General features: G+C 44.3%; 1 protein-coding gene across 1 annotated transcript in view; it reads left to right on the top strand.

Moving 5' to 3' along the window:
• NFE2L2 (NFE2 like bZIP transcription factor 2) overlaps positions 1-12,540 on the top strand; it is a 28,534-nt gene extending 15,994 nt beyond the window's left edge. Inside the window, exons 2-5 of the mRNA XM_056861646.1 lie at positions 5,856-6,119; positions 6,547-6,642; positions 6,847-7,038; positions 11,334-12,540. Of these exons, the coding sequence (XP_056717624.1) occupies positions 5,856-6,119; positions 6,547-6,642; positions 6,847-7,038; positions 11,334-12,530 (1,749 nt within the window). The 3' untranslated portion in view covers positions 12,531-12,540. The remainder of the gene's footprint in view (positions 1-5,855; positions 6,120-6,546; positions 6,643-6,846; positions 7,039-11,333) is intronic.
• Positions 12,541-20,923: the final 8,383 nt, after the last annotated feature.

Here is a 20,923-nt window from a genome sequence, read left to right as displayed (position 1 = left end):
GAACAGACTCTGGAAAAGTGTATCAGTAAATGAGTAAAAACACCACATGGCAGTCAGAGCTTAATTTCTGAAAAAGGAAAAAAAAGTGTTCGGGGTTGAATGCTGAGCTTGCTGAGAAGCCGTGTAATTGGCCCTGGAAGCCTTGCTTTTTAATCTTGGCAGCAGTGGTGAAGAGCAGGCAGTCTGTTCATGTCCAGAGGAACTTACTATGTTATATATTCTAGGACTTGGCCTTAGTGCTGAAACCAGTTTCTGGGGCTGATTCCTAGCGCGTGTGGCCAAAGCAAATCCCTCCTTTCCCAACTATACCATAATGTGGCTTGGTTACAGCTCTCTTGTATATATTTCGATTATTCATGGTTTGATTTTTAAAAAACAAGAATACCTAGATCCTTGTCTTGAGCAAATTAACTAGACATAGGATATATTACTTTTCTAATAACCAAATTATGTGCTAACACAGAAGTTAGTTTGGACTCTTATATAAGACATCTAACATAAATTTTTGTCATCAGTTGGCATCTAGCAAAGGAGCTGCTCCCCGGATCAAGGAAAACACCTTAGGTGCGAGCTTCCCTCAACCAGAAGACTGAATTTTAACATGTGTCGAAAGTGTTCAGGTTATTTCCTTGGGCATTCCCCTTTTGTGGATTTGCCAAAGCAGCTACTTCCGCTGACATAATGTGGGAACTTGTCAGGACTAAAAGCAGAACAAAAGAGTTCTTGTGGAATAAGTCACATGATGGGCCATTACGCCATTTCTTTATTGGCAGTAAATTGCTCTCCAGGATATGTTTGGGAGTGCTCTGAAAACCAGATGTGTGGGACGCAGTTAGGTACCATTTACTGATCTTGCGTGGAGTTATTGACACATTCACTTCAGCATTGGCATTGATATAGGCTGCAGTTAAAAGAAGCATTTCTGGAAACTTTTTTTCATGTCTAAGGATCCCAAGGGTGTGGAAAACAATCTACTTAGAATCTGATACATGAAATCCTTTTCGAAAGGGAAGGAAAACCTATTATTCTAAATAATGAAATGGTTAGTATACCCATAAGCTATCATTTTGTATATATTCCAGTTAATTTAAAAGTCATTGGGTTGGATCCAAATGTGCCTTTGCATGCACACAAGGTGTGCGCATGTCTGCTATTTCCATTGATTCCCTACTTGCGATGCAGCCCTTGATGGCGACCCCAGAACAGTGGAGTTTTCAAGGCAAGAGATGAGCAGAGGTGGTTCACCATTGCCTTCCTCTACATAGCAGCCCCAGTCTTCCTTGGTGGTCTCCCATCCAAGTACTAACCATGGCCAACCCTGCTTAGCTTCTGAAATTATGCTGCTCTGCTCATCTCTTGCTTGAACACCCCATGAAGGAGGTTGCCATGAGCTGGTTGCAACTCAATGGCACATTATTCTTCTGTATGTAGACTTCGGTTATTATTTTCCACTGCTGTGACAGCTTGTGGCATAACACGCATGCTATGAAGTCACCTCAACTCTGAAAGGGAAAAGAAAGCCTATGTCCAGGTCTTCTGCTGTAGTATATATCCATTTTAAACTAGATCGCTTCTTGTGAACACATGGAGCTGCCTTATACTGAATCAGACCCTTGGCCCATCAAAGTCAGTATTGTCTACTCAGACCGGCAGCGGCTCTCCAGGGTCTCAGGCGGAGGTCTTTCACATCACCTACTTGCCTAGTCCCTTTAACTGGAGGTGCGGGGGTTTAACCTGGGACCTTCTGCATGCCAAGCAGAGGCTCTACCACTGAGCCAAAGCCCCTCCCCTCACTTGTCTGGCATTTGACACTGGATTTTAAGATGCTCTCTCAATTTCTCTTGCTAAATTCAAACATGGACACTAGGAACAGAGCTCTAGTGATTGACCATGTTGAGGATCACAGAGCGGTGCTGAGTCGGCTGGTCTCCTTGTTAGTAGCAGGGAAATCCATTATAATGGCAACCTGAAAAGGAATTATTTAGAAACGGGATTACAAATCCAGTTCCTGCCATTTCCCCCCACGACATATTGCAAATGCTCAGAGATGAAGACGCTGTTTCGAATCTGCCACAAGAGAAGAGCATGAGCAGCTGGTAAAGTACTGGCCCTTAATGAAGGCCTGCCATATTGCACTCTCTTATTACTGCCAGATTTAATTAGTTCATTTTACCTTGCCAATCTGGAGGGACCGAGCCCTTATCTCAGGCAGCCCATAGTAAACATTTCAGCATCTTACTTGTTGCCCGTTAATGGTGTAAACTGGGATCTTAGCCCAAGAAATGTTGAACGTGGTTTAATTAGAAATTACAGAGAATATCTGAAATGTGGTAACTGTACCAATTCAGAGACGAGAACATGAGAATGGTCTTGTTGCATCAGACCAAAAATGTATCTGTTCCAGCCATAGGATTCTGGGGATTTTATAAGCACCACATCCATCCTATAACTCCCTTGTAGATATCTGGCTTTCAGTGATAACACAGCCTCAGAATACAGAGCTTCATTTAGCTCTCACAGCCGCTGGAGGTTGACAAGAGCTGTTTGCCACGTGAATTCGATCCCTTTCAAAGGAATCAAAGCTACCATCGCACCTTGTAGTAGTGAGTTCTGTAAGCATACACTGCAAAGACGTCAATCCTGGTTTTTTTGTTTTTTTGTCATGAAACCTGCTGCCACCGAGTTTCATCGGGCAGTCCCTGTGCTCCGATGCTGTGATCTGAGAGGACCCATTCACCGCCCCAGCAACCCAACCCACTTGGCTGCTTGGAGTGAAGCAATTATTGTTGGAAGCTGCCCTGAGCCCGGGGAGGGCGGGGTATAAACTGAACGAATGAATGAATAAAATTTGAAGTGGCCAGGAGGTGAGGGGCATATCTCGTACCCATTGTTGCTTCCTGGACCTGCCCACCCTCAATCCTGAGATGCCCAGGGTCAAGGTGAGCGCCAGCACTGCTGGTGGTGTCACACTGGGGGCTTGCCTTCTGCCTTGATTCTGGCCTCCAGTTGGTGGTGTGTGTGTTGGGGGGAGTGATGGATGTCTACCTGGGAGGAAGGAGTGCGCCCAGGCTCCCTTTTCTCCTGGCTGTAGCTGCACCTCATTGGGAGAGAACAGTACCTTGAGCCAGCAGGCATTGGCAATCCCTCATACATGTAGTGAGTATCTCTCTCTCTGTGTGTGTGTGTTCAGTGCTGTCAGGTCGCTTCCGACTCATGGCAACCCTATGAATCAGTGTCCTCCAAAACGTCCTATCTTTGACAGCCTTGCTCAGGTCTTGCAAAGTGAGGGCCGTGGCTTCCTTTATAGAGTCAATCCATCTCTTGTCAGGTCTTCCTCTTTTCCTGCTGCCTTCCACTTTCCCTAGCATGATTGTCTTTTCCAGTGACTCTTGTCTTCTCATAATGTGACCAAAGTACGATAGTTTTTTGGCAGTCCACGGTATCCGTAACACTCTCCTCCAACACCACCTTTTGAAGGAATCCAACTTCTTCCTATCAGCTTTCTTCATTGTCCAGCTTTTGCACCCATACATAGTAATAGGGAATATGATGGCATGAATTAACTTGATCTTGGTTGCCAGTGACACATCCTGACACTTAAGAGTCTTTTCTAGCTCCTTCACGGCTGTCCTTACCAGTCTCAAGTCTCCTAATTTCTTAGCTGCAGTCTCCCTTTTGGTTGATGAAATCCCCCAAAATACAAATGTATGTTATCATCTCAGTATGTATGACACAAACCGAGAATGTCCATAATATGGCCTATAGTTTGTTGATTTAACTTGGAAAGAAAAATCTCCTAGTGCTTTGGAGGTCAAATGCCATTTTGAACTCTAGCTTCCTATGTAAGCAAATGCTTTGGCATCCTTGTGTGATTGGGTTTGATTTATCCTGAGGTTGGACAGACTGCTCTTGCTTGTTCTTGGCACCACCTTGTGAAGTGTGCAGCACCTTTGGTGTAGAGAGGGACAAGTGAGACAGAACTACTTTTTTAAAAAGCTTGCCGGGTGAATTAAAGGCTGATGTGAGATTTGTGCTTCATTTTCAATGGGAGATAATTAAGCATGTTTTCAATGGGAGATAGTCAAGCATGTGCTTAACAGGGACGACATAAGTTCTTGAAATGCAAGAAAAATATTCTGGAAATACCAGAAATACCAAGAAACATATTCAGATAACTCTGAATGTTTATCTATTAAAATATTTGTATTCAGCCTTTTATGCTGGGTCAAGGTAGCTTATAAATTTGCAGATGCTTTGCAGCTTCTATTTAATCCTGTTTTTTGTTAGTTTAGTTGGAATTGTTACTCTTATAATCTTAAATAAATGGAAATTACTAAACTAGGGAGATCTTGTGGTTTTAGGTTTTGAAAATACTAGTTTTTTCAGCTCTAAAAACCACTGAATGTATGACTATTAGAAGCAGCTTAGTTTTTTTTAATTAATTACTAAATCAAAAAGTAGTCTGTTGCATATCAAGAGACCATTTGTGAGTTCTTAGCAGAGATGATAAACTTGATTTCTACAAATAATCTATGAATGTGAATATCAGTTTCAAAGACAAGTTGGCTTGTTGGAAATTGGGAATGACCAGTGTGACACCTATTAATATTTACACTTTAGTGGGAGCATTCCAGAGTATTCTTTATTTGTAATGGAATTCTATTTGTAATGGAGCCAGCGTGGTATAGTGGTTAAGAGCAGTGGTTTGGAGCAGTGGACTCTAATCTGGAGAACCGGGTTTGAGTCCCCACTCCTCCACATGAGCGGCGGAGGCTAATCTGGTGAACGGGATTTGTTTCCCCTCTCCTACACATAAGGCCAGCTGGGTGACCTTGGGCTAGGCACACACTCTCAGCCCCACCTACCTCTCAGGGTGTCTGTTGTGGGGAGGGGAAGGGAAGGTGATTGTAAGCCAGTTTGATTCTTCCTTAAGTGGTAGAGAAAGTCAGCATATAAAAACCAACTCTTCTTCTATAATCACTTCCCAGCTACAGGGTATTGGTGCAGACTGTTATTGGAACCTGCAGTGTATATTAATAGAAGAGTCTATCTGATCCTATGGATCAGTGGTTCCCAAAGTGGGCAGTACCACCCGCTGGTGGGCGGTGACATTACCAAGGGGGGCACTAAGAGGCAAGAGGGCAGCAGGGGGGCACTAGGGGTGGGCCCCTTCAACTGTGTTGTTCACTAATTTACAATAGATCAAGCTATGGCACCAGGCTGGCAAATTTGATGGAAACTATCAGGATTTTTTCCAGACTTTGAAGAGTGGGTTCCACTGGATCAAGTTCATCAGTTTTGTTGAATAATTTTCAACTAAAAAGTTTTAATTTGATTTTGAGTAGATGTGCAATTAATTGATACTGTTTTGAAATTTTATTGTTCTTATCTTCTTTAGTGTGTCATACAAACCTCTATTTTGAATAATGCTTTTTATTGGATAGGGTAGGGGGGCGCTGGGGTTGAGTTTGTGGAACAAAGGGGGCAGTGGCCTGAAAAGTTTGGGAACTACTGCTATAGATGCTCTCTCATAAAAAAGCTGTGCTGAATTTAATGAGATTTCTCTCGAGTATATGTGCTCTTATTGTGGCATTAGTAATGGTTCTTTAATCAGTAACTGCTCCGTGCCACTTTCAAACTGTTTCCATTTAATGAGTTTTACACTCATGCCACCAAGAACATCCAGAGAGCCATTCTGTCCTCATTTTCAGGACCTAAAATGTCTCAGGGCAACAGTGTCCATGGGTCCATTTAAATTAGCTTATACAAGATAGCAGCATTTTTTGTTTTAAAATGATTTTTTATAGAAGTAGCTTGAATATTCATAATTGGATTTATTCTGTTTATACATACAGGACCTGATAGACATTCTCTGGAGGCAAGATATCGATCTTGGAGTCAGGCGTGAAGTTTTTGATTTCAGCCAGAGGCAAAAGGAATATGAGCTCGAGAAACAGAAGAAACTTGAAAGTGAGAGGCAAGAACAGCTCCAGAAGGAACAAGAAAAAGCTTTTCTAGCTCAGCTGCAGTTGGATGAGGAAACTGGTGAAGTTGTTCCTATCCAGCCCGCTCAAGCCATTGAACCAGGAAACACAGATCTATCCAGTAACTATCCACAGGTAAATAAACTAACCCACTTTTCATCATGGTGAACTTCATGTTATACATCCTTCTTCATTGTTTCTTTTAAAAGAAGAATGGTACTTAAGATGATCCCTGGTGGGTCATTAAAGCCCATCTAGGCCCGTTTCCTGCAGCGGCCAATCAGATGTCCCGGAAGACCCACAAAGGCGGATGCCTCTTCGTGTGTCTGTCCCTCGGTTTACTGCTTCTGAACCTGGTTTCCATTAAGGCCCATAGCTGCTAGCCATTGATGGAGCTGTCCTTCATGAAAGACACGGATGCCTCCTTGAATATGGGCCTGCTGAAATATGAGATAGAAATAAGCTAGAAGTCCTCACTACTTGTCTCAGTACTTACAATTTTCTTGAGATCTGAACTGAGTCTGCATTTAATTGTTAAAAGTTCTTTCTTTTTCCTCTACAGAGTACCCACATTTCCAGACAAGATGCAGATGACTTGTCCTTCGATGACTGTATGCAGCTTTTAGCAGAAACATTCTCCTTTGTAGACAACACTGAGGTAAAGCATTAGCCAGGTTGCTTTTAATATAGTCTCTTAGTAGAACTTGCCCCAACCTTTCTCGTTTTGATGATACACTTCATAATTCTGTGTACTGAGGAAAAGACATCACTTAGATGTACTGAAGATTCTTCATGTGCAGGTTTCTAAATAATAGTGCTAGGTTCAGGCATAGCTGACCAAGTCTGTCTGATAACATTCCAGATTTCATTGGTTGAATTTCAACAAGTGGTACCAACCAAGACTGAGAGCAACCAAGACTTTGTGGATTCTAATCCGATACAGTCCGATGACTCCTCTGGCCTTCAGCCTTCCATTCCAGAGTCAGCTGATGCCGAGGGCTTGCAAGATATAGAACAAGTCTGGAAAGAACTGTTGTCTATTCCAGAGCTACAGGTAAGAGCGGCAGACACTACCAAATCAATATTCAAGTACTGTGGAACAACGGGAAAATGGAAATCCAGTGTGAAAAAGAAGAAGAGTTTGTTTTTATATGCCGGCTTTCTCTACCATTTAAGGGAGACTCAACCCAGCTTACAATCATCTTCCCTTCCCCTTCCCACAACAGACACCCTGTGAGGTAGGTGGAGCTGAGAGAGTGTGACTAGCCCAAGGTCACCCAGCTAGCTTCGTGTGTAAGAGTGGGGAAGCACATTCAGTTCACCAGATTAGCCTCTGCTGCTCATGTGGAGGAGTGGGGAATCAAACCTGGTTCTCCAGATCAGACTCCACCGCTCCAAACCACCGCTCTTAACCACTACACCACGCTGTTTCTGTTCCTAAACAGCCAAGACAAGGGGGTGACTGGTCAAGATTAAATTCCTGTTAGCTCCAGCTAAAAAGACCTCAGATTGAGGGATTAGGAGAAGGCCTGTCTCTGTCCGATAGCAACAGCCAGTCAGAGAAGCAATACTGAGGTAGATGGGACCAGTAATCTGAATCTATAGATGGTAGCTTCATATAGGATCCTCTCCCCAGTGACCTGCTGAAACTATTGTTGCCTTCAATCTTGTTAATGTAGATCCAACGTCTTGAAAATGTCTGGTCAGCTATATTTGCTCACTAATCCATATTGCATGTAGAGAACCAGTGAAGGGTAGTGGTTAGAGGGTTGAACTAGGGCTCGGCCATGAAGCTCACTGCGTAATTTTGGGCCGGCCACTCACAAGCACTGTCTGCCCAGTCTACTTCATGGGATTGTTATGAAGACAAAATGGAGAGAGGACCATTGAGCTTCTTGATGGAAGGGCAGGATAAAATGTATTAATGAGATGAATAAATGGTCCCCCCCTTTCATAGAATCATAGAGTTGGAAGGGACCACCAGGGTCATCTAGTCCAACCCCCTGCCCAATGCAGGAATTTCACAACTACCTCCCCCACACATACCCAGTGACCCCCAGTTCATGCCCAGAAGACGGCCAAGATGCCATCCCTCTCATGAACTGCCTAAGTTCATAGAATCAGCATTGCTGACAGATGGCCATCTAGTCTCTGCTTAAAAACCTCCAGGGAAGGAGCACTTACCACCTCCCAAGGAAGCCTGTTCCACTGAGGAACCGCTCTAACTGTTAGAAATTTCTTCCTAGTGTCTAAATGGAAACTCTTTTGATTTAATTTCAACCCGTTGGTTCTGGTCTGACTTTCTGGGGCAACAGAAAACAACTCGGCACCCTCCTCTATATGACATCCCTTCAAGTACTTGAAGATGGTTATCATGTCCCCTCTCAGTCTTCTCCTCTTCAGGCTAAACATACCCAGCTCCTTCAACCTTTCCTCATAGGACTTGGTCTCCAGACCCCTCACCATCTTCGTTGCCCTCCTCTGGACGAGTTCCAGCTTGTCTACATCCTTCTTAAATTGCGGTGCCCAAAACTGAACACAATACTCTGTACTCGGAACACAATACTTTGTCATGGTTACTCCTCTAGGAAGGTCAAGGGGAAACCAGCAATGGAGGACTTTGCTTTCCTAGCCTCCCTGGACCTATTTGGCTATTGTCTGTACCTGAAGCAACAGCCCGCAGACTCTTACTCGGTAGCTGCCACAAACTATTACTTTAAGATCTCAGCCAGAATCTGATGGGCCCGCTCCTCCCTCTTTCTGTCACAAATGCATAGGATTGCCAGCTCTGTGTTGTGAAATTCCTGGATATTTTGGGGGTGGAACCTAGGGAGGGTGGGTTTAGGGAAGGGAGGGACTTCAGTAGGGTATAATGTCACAGAGATCAACTTCCAGAACAGCCATTTTCTCCAGGGGAACTGATCTCTGTCCACTGAAGACCAGTTGTAATTCCAGGAGATCTCCAGCCACCACTTGGAGGTTGGCAATCCTATAAATACATCCAGCCAATCATGAACATATATAAACATTTGAAGCTGCTTTATACTGAATCAGACCTTTGGTCCATAGTCAGTATTGTCTACACAGATGGGCAGCGGCTCTCCAGGGTCTCAGGCAAGGGTCTTTCCCATCACCTACTTGCCTAGTCCCCTTTAACTGGAGATGCCGGGGTTTGAACCTGGGACTTTCTGCATGCCAAGCAGAGGCTCTACCGCTGAGCCACAGACCCTCCCATAGCCTGGCTTACTCGAGAGCCGACCTATACAAAACTCAGTCAACTTGTACCCAAGCAATCTGGGGCTGACGACAAGTTCTAACTTTATTTTGGGAAAACAGAGTAAGAAGGGAAGGCATATGCAACTACTTGTGGTGGAATAGCAAAACCAGGGAAGAATTTCATACATATAGGAGAATGCAGAGCAAGATTTAAAATAAAGACCGCTAATGCAATTTCTGGTTACTGGCTTAAGGGTTTACAATTCTTCAAGGTCTTGAGGCTATCCTGCAAGGGAATCCTTTCCCATTGCTTGATCCTGGAAAAGCCGTCTCTGCCGCTTCAGGGTTTTATGCACACCCTCTGCAGGGAACGGTGCTCTTTTCTTTCTCTGGCTGGTGCTAGGCCACTCAGTTGATTCCTTTTGGAGGAGAAACCCTATCCCTCCCTTCGGGGCTTTGTGATTTGCTGTCCTCATCCCCTCTTTTCCTAGAGAGGCTGCCAAAGGGATTGCCTGATTTTGGAGCTTAATTAAACCAGGGGAATCACAGGGACCAGGATGAGTCTCATGACGCTTCAGTTTTCTTGGAACTGAGTCCAGCACATACATACGTTCAGTGAACTTCCAGTGAATTCTTAAAACAGTCACCCCATTCGAAGGTCACGAAAGTCATTGGGTTTAGAAGGGTGTAACTCAGCTTAGGTGTGTATTGTTCGTTCAAAAAAAGAGAGATTTCGAGCACACCCGTTGTCCCAATACGGATGGGGTAGATAGCCTTTTGGGTGGGAAAAGCTGTATTGTAATTTCTGTAAATTTCTTTCTGGCAGCCAGAGCTGGAGAAACTCTTTTGGAAAGCCTTTCTCTGTCCCTTAGCAATGGCAGGGCGATGCTTGGGTGTGGGTGTAGCTTGTTGCTTTTTCTTGAAAGTTGTTCAGACATTCTAGCGCTGCAGCGGCTTGCACATGCCCTGAGTGTTGAAAAGTTTGTAAAAGCCTCCGGCATAGAGGGAAGAAGTTATTCATCAGCAGGAATTCTAAGGCAATTGCACAATCCTCTTCTGTACGTCTTCAGCTATGAGAGGGGTAGTGGCAGAAAGGCTAGCACCATTTGTTTACTTAATGCATTTTTTTAGCCTGCTCTTCTTCCAAGGAGCTTAGAGCAGCATACGTTGGTTCCCTGTCCTCCATTTTATACTCACAGGAACCCCGCGAGGCAGATTAGGTTCTGAGTGGTTGGTTTAAGGTGACTCGGGGAGCTTTAGGGCAGAGTGGGGATTTGAACCCAGAGTGCAGAGGAATGAATAAACAGAATGCCATAAGTTTCTAGGTTCCAAGCACCCAAATGACCTTGTTATATAGTTCATTTTTTTTTTTTGCAGAGATTCTTACAAGCTGGGGGCCTAAGTTACCTGCATGATTTCCCACTTGAACACATGAAGCTGCCTTATACTAAATCAGACCCTTGGTCCATCAAAATCAGTATCATCTACTCAGACCGGCAGCAGCTCTCCAGGGTCTCAGGCAGGGGTCTTTCACTTCACCTACCTGCCTAGTCCCTTTAACTGGAGATGTGGGGGACTGAACCTGGGACCTTCTGAATGCCAAGCAGATGCTCTACCACTGAGCCACGGCCCCTCCCACTTCTTTTCTTTATGCCCCAGCAAACTGTAAGGAGCAATGTTACAGAGGGAAGTTTGGGATAGCTTCACAGTGTCAGCCTAGAGTACTCCTCCACACCATTAGAAGAGCATAGCTTGGACAGAATGGAGATCACTATGGTGCACATGGTCGGATGTTACAGTCACACATATTGGGAGCCTACTAAATGCACATTATCGAGAGGATGCGGTACTCATGAGCCTTCACCATGTTGCGTGACTGCATATGTATAGCCTTAGGTACCTCTCCGTGTCAACACAAACCCTGAAAAATTTAGGGACCAGATCATGTGTTCTGGAGCTATAGCCACATGCTTAAAAGCATACATTGCCCTTGTTCATACAATTTGGCAGGAGCTCAGATTGGGAGGAGCTATGCGTGGCCAGTAGGCTCCAGTTATGCACATTTGTAATATCTGAAAAGGGATCTTATATCATTGTGTACGTTATTGATGAGTTTTGGCATTTTCTTTTTAGTGTCTTAACATTCAAAACGACAGTTTGGCTGAAGTAACCTCAGGCACGTGTTCAGACCACACAGCACTGGAGGCAGATATTAATTTCGCCTTCTACACTGAGCTCCCCACCATGGAGAAAGAAGCCGCTAGCTGCAGCCTAGAGTTTCTGAACCAGTTGGAGCCTTCCTATCCCAGCAGCGCACTGCCTGACAATCTCAAGCAAGATACCTCTTCATCCATGAGCACGGACTTTGTTGAGGATTTCTACCCTTTTGCTGATGTCAAGATGAGCAGCGACTTGTCTCTGACGCCACCACCATTTGTGGATCAAGTGTCGGCTAGCTTTTTAAACGAGCCTATTGAACTTTCCGATTTTGCCCTGTGCAAAGCTTTTAACCGCGATCTGGCAGGAAACGCACTGGAATGCAACGATTCAGACTCCGGCATTTCGCTCAACGCAAGTCCCAGCTTAACTTCATCACCTTATTCTGTCGAGTCATCTGCCATCTACAGAGACGCAGGCTTCGGCTACAGTGATTCTGAAATGGAAGAGATGGATAGCGCCCCTGGGAGTGTCCAGGGAAGCAATGCTCAAATGCACTCCTTCCACTCGCACACACTGCCCTCTCTGTTTCTCGAACAAAATCCACAGCAGGCAGACTCACAACTTACAGACACCCCCAAAAAGGAATCACCCGTAAACCCAGGTCAACCCAAGTCTCCGTTTGTGAAAGACAAACAGAACGGCCAGCACGACGCTCATTTCACCCGAGATGAGCTCAGAGCGAAGGCTCTGCACATCCCTTTCCCCGTCAAAACCATCATCAACCTCCCCGTGGACGACTTCAACGAAATGATGGCCAAGGAGCAGTTCAGCGAGGCCCAGCTGGCTCTGATTCGGGACATCCGCAGGCGAGGCAAGAACAAAGTGGCTGCGCAAAACTGCCGGAAAAGGAAACTGGAAAACATAGTGGAGCTGGAGCACGACTTGGGTTATCTTAAGGACGAGAGAGAGAAGCTCCTTCGAGAGAAAGGAGAGAATGACCAAAGCCTGCGCCTGCTGAAGAAGCAGCTGAGCACCCTCTATCTTGAGGTCTTCAGCATGCTCCGGGACGAAGACGGCAAGCCATACTCGCCGAGTGATTATTCGCTGCAGCAAACCAAAGACGGCAGCATCTTTCTCGTTCCAAAGATCAAGAAGCCAGAGACTAAATGACGGGGATCGGGGAGACCCGTGTTTGCAGGGCTGCACTTGTAGTTAACATTTCCACAATGCAAAATGTGTCCTATATTCAAGTAACTGTACACTATTCTAAGTATATGCACCCTCTCAGCCTCGACCCTGGCAAGTATTTGGGTGGGGGACCTCCAAGGAATACCAGGGGCGTGATGCAGAGCCAGGCAATGGCAAACCACCTCTGAACGTCGCTTGCCTTGAAAACCCCACCAGCAGTCACTTGACAAGGATATACGTATATACTTTAAAAACATTAGATTAAAACGAATGTATGCGCAATGGCTTTAACTTTTATAAAACACTCGTTCCTCTCTTTTTATATAGCAGCAGATCAACTAATTTCTGTTCTCATGTAAAATATTTCAGGATTTCGTATTTATATACTTTTCTTATTGTTTTACTGGACTGTGTATCAAGCGTGATGATCGCTTTTGGTTGGAGATCAGTCTTGCATTTTCAAGTTGCACCTATTTCATAACTATAAATGGAACATTTGCAGTTTCTTAGATTTTTACTTGCTTCGCTTTATTAAAAAATGCTTGAATGTAGTATAAGCACACATAATAAAGGACATGATTAGGGTGCCAAACAGCCAGAGTTCAGCACCCTTAAGACTGTGAGCCTTTAACATAAGAACATAAGAAAGGCCATACTGGATCAGACCAAGGTCCATCAAATCCAGCAGTCTGTTCACACAGTGGCCCACAAACAAGATGACTGCAGCAGTATTGTCCTGCCTGTGTTCCAAAGCACCTAATCTAACAGAAATGCTCATCTGATCCTGGAGAGAATAGGTATGCATCATGACTAGTATCCATTTTTACTAGTAGCCATGAATAGCCCTCCATGAACATGTCCACTCCCCTCTGAAAGCCTGCCAAGTTGGCAGCCATCACCACATCCTGGGGCAGGGAGTTCCACAATTTAACTATGCCTTTGAAGGTCTTACCTTTAGTTAGATTGCACCCTTATACCTTTGAAGGTATAATTGTTAAAGTATAACATGCTTTGCATATGAATGTAATCTCCAAGCTCTTTTGACTTTGGACAGTGTGTGTGCGTGTGGGGAATGTAGTTTATCATGTTGATTACAGTCAGGGCTATACAATTCTGCTACAGTCCCCCCCAATGAACAGAACGGGCAATAGGCTACACGATATGGGTTCCTGAGAATTTTTACCTCCATAGTGTGCTTGAAAGTTCGAAGGATCTACGGAAATCTAAAAAGTCAGAGGGGGTGGCTGAATAAGAGTCCAGGATTTGAAGCTGTAGCCATGATTAAATTTTTTTTTTTAAAAAAGGGGAGGTCAACAACAATCTGCTGATCAGCTCAGTTGCATTTATGCAGTTCGCAGCATGCAAGTTTTCTCGATGAAGAACATTTAAACAGTTGAATACGCGCTTATTTTTAAACTAGAACAATCGTATTGACTTCTACATTGTGTTATGCAATATACAGCTTCCAATTTTTAGACTATAGAGGTGATCTGTGTATAAAGACTGACCTTCGGTATATCGAAAGTAGTTTGTATAGACTTAACACAAAAGGAAATAAACAGGGACATCTAAACCAGTTGTTTAAGGATGGAGTTTTCAGGATTCATTCGCTTTTAAAATTTTTACTATCTCAAAAACATATACAGAATTAGTTCCCACTGATTTAAGTGGAACAGACTCCTATGTGACTGTGGAGGATACTGTAACGTAATTCATTATGATTCATCTGTTAAAGAGGTTCTGCCAGATGCTTTAACTTTTGTTTATAAAGCACTTTGGATACTGATATTAAACAGATTGCATTCATTCTTCACTTCTGGAAGTTTTTGTAAAATAGTATTTTGGGGTCACACCATCCTTCCAAGTTTGACATTTATTCCCATTCTCGTTTTTCTCCTAAAGCCAGGGATTTAATCCTCTTTTGCATGTTGAAGTTAAAATTTATTCTAATATAAATCATCTATCTATATTGCACTTGTGGCTGTAATGCCTCTGATGAGAGATGAACATAGAGAGTTCAAGCATTTCAACTGTTCAAGAAAGTTAAGTGGCTGAACCATTTGCAATTCAGCTTAGGGGAGGGGTAAAGTGTCACTTTGGCGCAAATTGAAGCTTCACGCAGATCTTAAAGACAAGTAGGCTTCTGGAACAGGCTGAGGAAAAAAGGAAAGAGCAAAGGAAGGGTGTAGGCAGCGGCTCAAGAAAGGAGAACCGGAAGGGTATAGATGGAAGGAGGCATAGCAAAAAGGATGGAAGCAATAGGAACTGAAATAAGAAATTTCACAATATACACTGGTAAAGGAGTTGCATGCTAAAGAAACTGGCCTATGAACAAAACATCTGAAAGGAAACAGGGCTGTGCACAATGCCTTAATACAATAGCAAAGGAAGCAACAGGTGGTGGTGTTTTGAGAATTCGGATGGGGAAAATGCATTTAAAAGGTAAAGGTCCCCTGTGCAAGCACCGGGACATTCCTGACCCATGGGGTGATGTCACATCCTGACGTTTACTAGGCAGACTTTGTTTACGGAATGGTTTGCCAGTGCCTTCCCCAGTCATCTTCCCTTTACCCCCAGCAAGCTGGGTACTCATTTGACCGACCTTGGAAGGATGGAAGGCTGAGACGACCTTAAGCCGGCTACCTGAAACCGACTTCTGTCAAGATCGAACTCAGGTCATGAGCAAAGACTGCAGTACTGCAGCTTACCACTCTGTGCCACGGGTTTTGAGAATTCGGATGGGGAAAATGTACATTTAGAGAGCAGCAAATCCAAGGCAAAACTTCCCATGCATAAATGGCCTTAGAAAGCTTGAACCCTTCAGATGATTGCAATTTGCATTCTGTAGACAAAAGCCAGTCACAAGTCATATTTCCCAACTACAAACTATGAAGTAACCCAGTCCATAAAGAATGACGATCAGGTCAGTCTCAGGTACTTGCCTATAGGATGATGTTACATTGTAAAGAATGCAAGTTTGCCAAAATGTAGACCCTTGAGTCTTTTAAACTGTTGCAACGAACTGAGGCTTGAGCTAGATACGGGTCATAGAATCATAGAGTTGGAAGGGGCCATATAGGACATCTAGTCCAACTCAAAGCAGGCTAAAGCACAGGTCCCCAATGTGGTGTTTTTAGGAAGTAGGTGGGGCCAGGTAGCATTTTTGTTGCCCAGCAAGGCTTCTGATTGTATGTGCAGATATTTTTTTACACGTTGCTTGGGCAACAGCTGCCACCACAGCATAAGACTCCCCACTGTGTTAAGCAGTAGCAATCATTTTGTGGCTACGCCCACTATCCCGTATCAGAATTCCAAATGTGTCCCTCAGCCTTTCCTCATAAGGCTTGGTCTTTAGGCCCCTGATCGTCCTCGTTGCTCTCCTCTGCACCCACTCCATTCTCTCCACGTCCTTTTTGAACCGAAGTGAGGCCTCCAGAACTTCACACAGTACTCCGGGCACAGCCTGACCAATGCTGTGTTCAGCGGGACTACGACATCTTGCGATTTGGATGTTATGCCTCTGCTGATACACCCCAAGACTGCATTAGCCTATTTTGCCGCTGCATCACACTGGCTGCTCATATTTACCTTACAGTCCACCCATAGCCCAAGACCTTGTTCACACACACTGCTACCCAGAAGTGTACCCCCACCCAGTATGCATGCTTCTCATTTTTGTTAGCTAGATGTACTCTGCATTTATCCTTTTTGAACTGCATCTTGTTCACATCTACCCATTTTTCCAGTGTGTTCAGATCTCGTTGGATTCTAGATCTTCCGGGGTGTTTGCTACTCCACCCAATTTGGTGTCATCTGCAAATTTAATGAGTAGACCCTCCTACTGCTTCATCTAGATCATTTATAAAAATATTGAAAAGTACCAGGCCCAGAACCAAGCCCTAGAGCACCCCACTGGACACCTCCCTCCAATGAGAGATGCCATTGACAACTACTCTTTGGGTATGGTTCTCCAACCACTTCCCTATCCACCTAGCAGTGCTCCAGTTTCTCCATCAGAACATCATGGGGAATCCTGTCAAAAGCTTTACTGAAATCCAGGTAAATAATGTCGATAGCGTTCCCGTATATGAATAAATTCGATACAGAGGCCACTCCGCATCTAACGGAAACATGGCAAACCTACATTGTTGGAGAAGCCCACACTCTTCAAAGACTCAAACTTTAACATTTTGTGGAAGCTAAAGGAATCTTGAGCAAGTCAACTCCTGCCAACACTGACAGTGCAGACCCAATAACTACATGAAGCAAGTAAAGGAGAGAGACATGACAAATTATTGCACTTTATTGCAAAACATCTGAACAACACGGGTTGAAATCGCAGTCAGTTTTGGTTGTCGTTACACTTTTTGTTACTTGTGGGCTGCGTCGCAGTCTTTCATCTTACAGAGACCCGATGTTCAGGATCAGTTATCCTGCAGAGGAAAAAAACAAATTAGTCACAAATCAAGCACATTGCCCCACCTTTGCAAAGAAGTTACAGGGGGCAGGGGCGTCACTCCTCTACTGTTCTGCTCCTGAGCGCTCATCTCTCTGTCACACTATCCATCTAATCCCTTACTTGACAAGAGTTGTATCCGGCTGGTGCTCAACCCAGGGCACACAGGAGCAGCAACTTCCCTCCTTTTCCCAGCCTCAGAGGGCCAGTCGCTCTTTGGAATAGGAAAAGGAGAAGTAAAGAGGCACTCACCCCCCTTTATGTTCCACTGGGCAGTGATGAGCTGCACGTAGCTTGGCCTTGTCTCCGTTTTACAAGAATGAAAGCAGGCACAGGTGCTGTTTTCCACTCAGATGCCTGGAGGCAACAGAAAATGACAATCCAGAAACATGCCCTCATGCAGCCAGTTTAAACATCTGTGTTCCAAGTAAGAATCTGTACTACATCCGTTAGCGCTAGCTGTACATGTAGAAGTCTACAACTCCAACCACTACCCATGGGTAAATTCATAGAGGAGTAGAGGTGGAAGCGTGATACTGACAGGCAAGGTACCAATAGGTATAGGTGACCTGGAAACATGATCCTGACTTTGCTTATATGCAGACAGGTTCTGACTTCACAAAACTGAAAGGTACCAGATTTGGGGTTGGGTCCAACCAGCTTTTCCACTGATAAAAAGGGGGATCTCTTTTGAACATCATGTTGTGGGTCATGGATCCTGCAAAAACAACAGTGAGGTAGGACAGGAGCTGTAATAAAGAAAAACTTCGATTACCTGAAAGAACCATTTGAAGAGGTATCATGTGCCATCATGTTCCAGATGAGCAAGTTACCAGTTTCCTTGCCTGAAAATTAGTAAAGCAAATTAACAAAGTTACTGGCTGAAAACCTGCAATTAACTGAGTTTTCAAAAGACTCTTAATCCCTTGCTATGTACTATTCTACCAATTTCAAATGTAAATTACTTAAAAGAAATTCTCAGGATCATAGCCTAAGAGCTAGCTCCCATTAACTATTAGGCTTGTGACATCTTGCTAAATTTGTTTAAGATTGCTAGCAAGGTTTGCTAATCTAATGCGGAAAAGACAGGATTCTAATCTAATACGGAAATTCAGGGTTCACTTTTTGAAAAGCAACTTTCAGTAAACTCGTGGAAGGCTGCTAAGTGACTTCAGTATAACCCCCAGCATTTTCTAATCTTCATTCTAAATAAAATCCTTGCAGTTAATCTGTCTATAAACCAGCCAGATGCAGCTTTCATTTTTAATACTGGGCCATACACAATTTCGTACCTTGGAAGCAGAACAAGGTATTTGAATATTTTCATAGATTTATCAGTCTCAGAAGCTGGACGTTCTCAGCCCAGAATTTTGGGCAGTTCAAGATTTTATATTGTACTAGAGCAGCAGTTCTGTAAATTATTGAAGGGAGGCCCAGTTCCAAATCTACTGTAGTACTCAGGACTTGCTTGCAAAATAGCTCTGCTACTTTCTTCTTCCAACATAAAACAAAGAATCTCACACAAGTATGCAATTTATTCTTCATGTTTTGTATCTATCATCACTGAGCAACATGCTGCACTTCATGGCCATTTTACACATTATGCAGAGGCAAATCAGAATTTGCCACTGAGTCTCCCAGTTGTAAGTTGCCAGGCTAGAGAGCCAGCGTGGTGTAGTGGTTAAGAGCAGTGGTTTGGAGAGGTGGACTCTGATCTGGAGAACCGGGTTTGGTTCCCCACTCCTCCACATGAGCGGCAGATGCTAATCTGGTGAACCAGCTTGGTTTCCGCACTCCTCATGAAGCCAGCTGGGTGACCTTGGGCTAGTCACACTCTCTCAGCCCCACCTACCTCGCAGGGTGTCTGTTGTGGGGAGGGGAAGATGATTCTAAGCTGGTTTGATTCTTCCTTAAGCGGTAGAGAAAGTCAGCATATAAAAACCAACTATTCTTCTCCTGCTGAGGGTGGCATGAATGGCACAGGGACCAAAGGCTGACAAGAACAAGATACTGCGCCATACAAAATGGATCCCACTCAAGATAATTTTTGGATTCAACTTGTATAACTTGGGCAGGAAAGGCAGTTGACAGCTGTGCATTTTTCCATGTCCCAAAGGTGTACCAGGCTAGATAACGGGGCTGGCTAGTCTCCACGGTGTCACCCTAAGGTGATTTAAACAGCCCTCCAACTCGACCATTAACTACCCTGTCTGCACCCATCCAGGCCAGCAACCAGTATTCAGAATTGCCCAGGCATTCTCTTGGGTCCTGATAACTCATCAAGCCTCTCCGATCTTTTTGTTTGGACCCTGGTAAAGCGATCATTTCTTTGTCTCTGGCTTTTCTGCCAGCTTACCTCATACCGTCCCAGGACCTATTCTGAGGTATAAATATGGGTCCTTTGGACATTGTGTGCGCACGTCTTGGATCCTTGCATACACCATTTGTGTGTGAGCTCCTTTTCATTTCCACCCTTTCCCTTTCTTAGCTTAGATGGTTCATGTGTGTATGTCCATTCCTTGAAAAGTATATTCTCTTATATTTTGTTCTTTAATAAAAAACCCTTTGATTGGTACAACTGCCTGCTTATTTGAGTTTCCCCCAGGATTAATCCTGGTATACATAGATTATAGATCCCAGTTAACACCCCCCTCGCTATCTCCTCAGCTAATTCCCCCCAACTAAAGTGGAGACTGCTTAATTCGGGTAACACGGGCCACACCCCAATTTATATCATCCCCACCTTCCCTTCTCCTGGCCTTCCGATGCCCACCTGTGAGTCGCAACCTAACTTTAAGTCCCAGTCTAGTGCCTGACAGCCACTGTTGTCTGAGTTGTGGCTCAGTGGTACAGCATCTGCTTGGCATGCAGAAGGTCCCAGGTTCAATCCCCGGCATCTCCAGTTAAAGGAACTAGGCAGGAAGGTGGTGTGAAAAACCTCTGCCTGAGACCCTGGAGAACCGCTGCCGGTCTGAGTAGACAATACTGAGTTTTATGGGCCAAGGGTCTGATTCAGTATAAGGCAGCTTCATGTGTTCACTGTACTGAAAGGTCTTACCAAGTCAACAGTTTTCTAACAGGTTAAGAAATCCACATCTCATCCAGGAGATATCTTCCACGACCTGCAAATCAAAGAGATTATTCTTACCTTGTCCAGAAAAGGGATGCTTTTTTTTAATTCATGAAAAGTGTTAGAGACAAACCTTACCTATTCTTATTCCCCTTCCTTTCAGGTCTAAATGCTAGACCTATGACTTTGGGTCAACTCAAGAAGCTATGACTCAGGGAGGCTCCAACTGGTGAAGAACTCTTGCTAGACTTTCTTCGATATTTCAGCAGTGAAATGTAGTTTTTTAACTAGCAGCTCTCCAAAAGCTCACTATCAGCATAGTATCTTATGCTTTCACTTTTTCTGGAAGTTGAAGCTGTCGCTGTGCTGTCGCTGCCTCGTCATTCTTTAATTAGGCTGACTGGGTCCACATACACAAGAGGCTGCTGAAGTTCCTGTCCTGAGTTTTCCTGCGATCCACACTTTTGGCTAAGAAAACACGTCCTAGAGTCTGTAAAAGCTGGGTAAGCCACTCTCCTCAGCTTACACTTCTCCACATTTGCATCAAAGAACTAGGTCTAATTCACTGGCACCGACAACTGGCAGCTTTGTAGATTTCACATAGAGGTTTGCAAAAGAAGAGGGTAAGACACTAGATAATTAAATTAAGTGAGTTTTCCTATACGGCTGTTGTGGATTCCATGGTGGGCACTGTAAAGGCTCCCTCCCCACTGCACACACAGACTAGGAACACATGAAACCCCTCAAACCCATCCTCTGGTTCTGCCCCTGAAATCAACACTAGCCCTGGAAGTGATGATTCAGGTCTATTCTGTCCTTGCAAGAAAAGAAAAAAGTGCGCCGTACGGC

The sequence above is a fragment of the Euleptes europaea genome, chromosome 15 (genome assembly GCF_029931775.1).
Source record: "Euleptes europaea isolate rEulEur1 chromosome 15, rEulEur1.hap1, whole genome shotgun sequence".
Classification (NCBI taxonomy): Eukaryota; Metazoa; Chordata; class Lepidosauria; order Squamata; family Sphaerodactylidae; genus Euleptes; species Euleptes europaea.
This window is presented reverse-complemented; position numbering and strand designations above follow the sequence as displayed.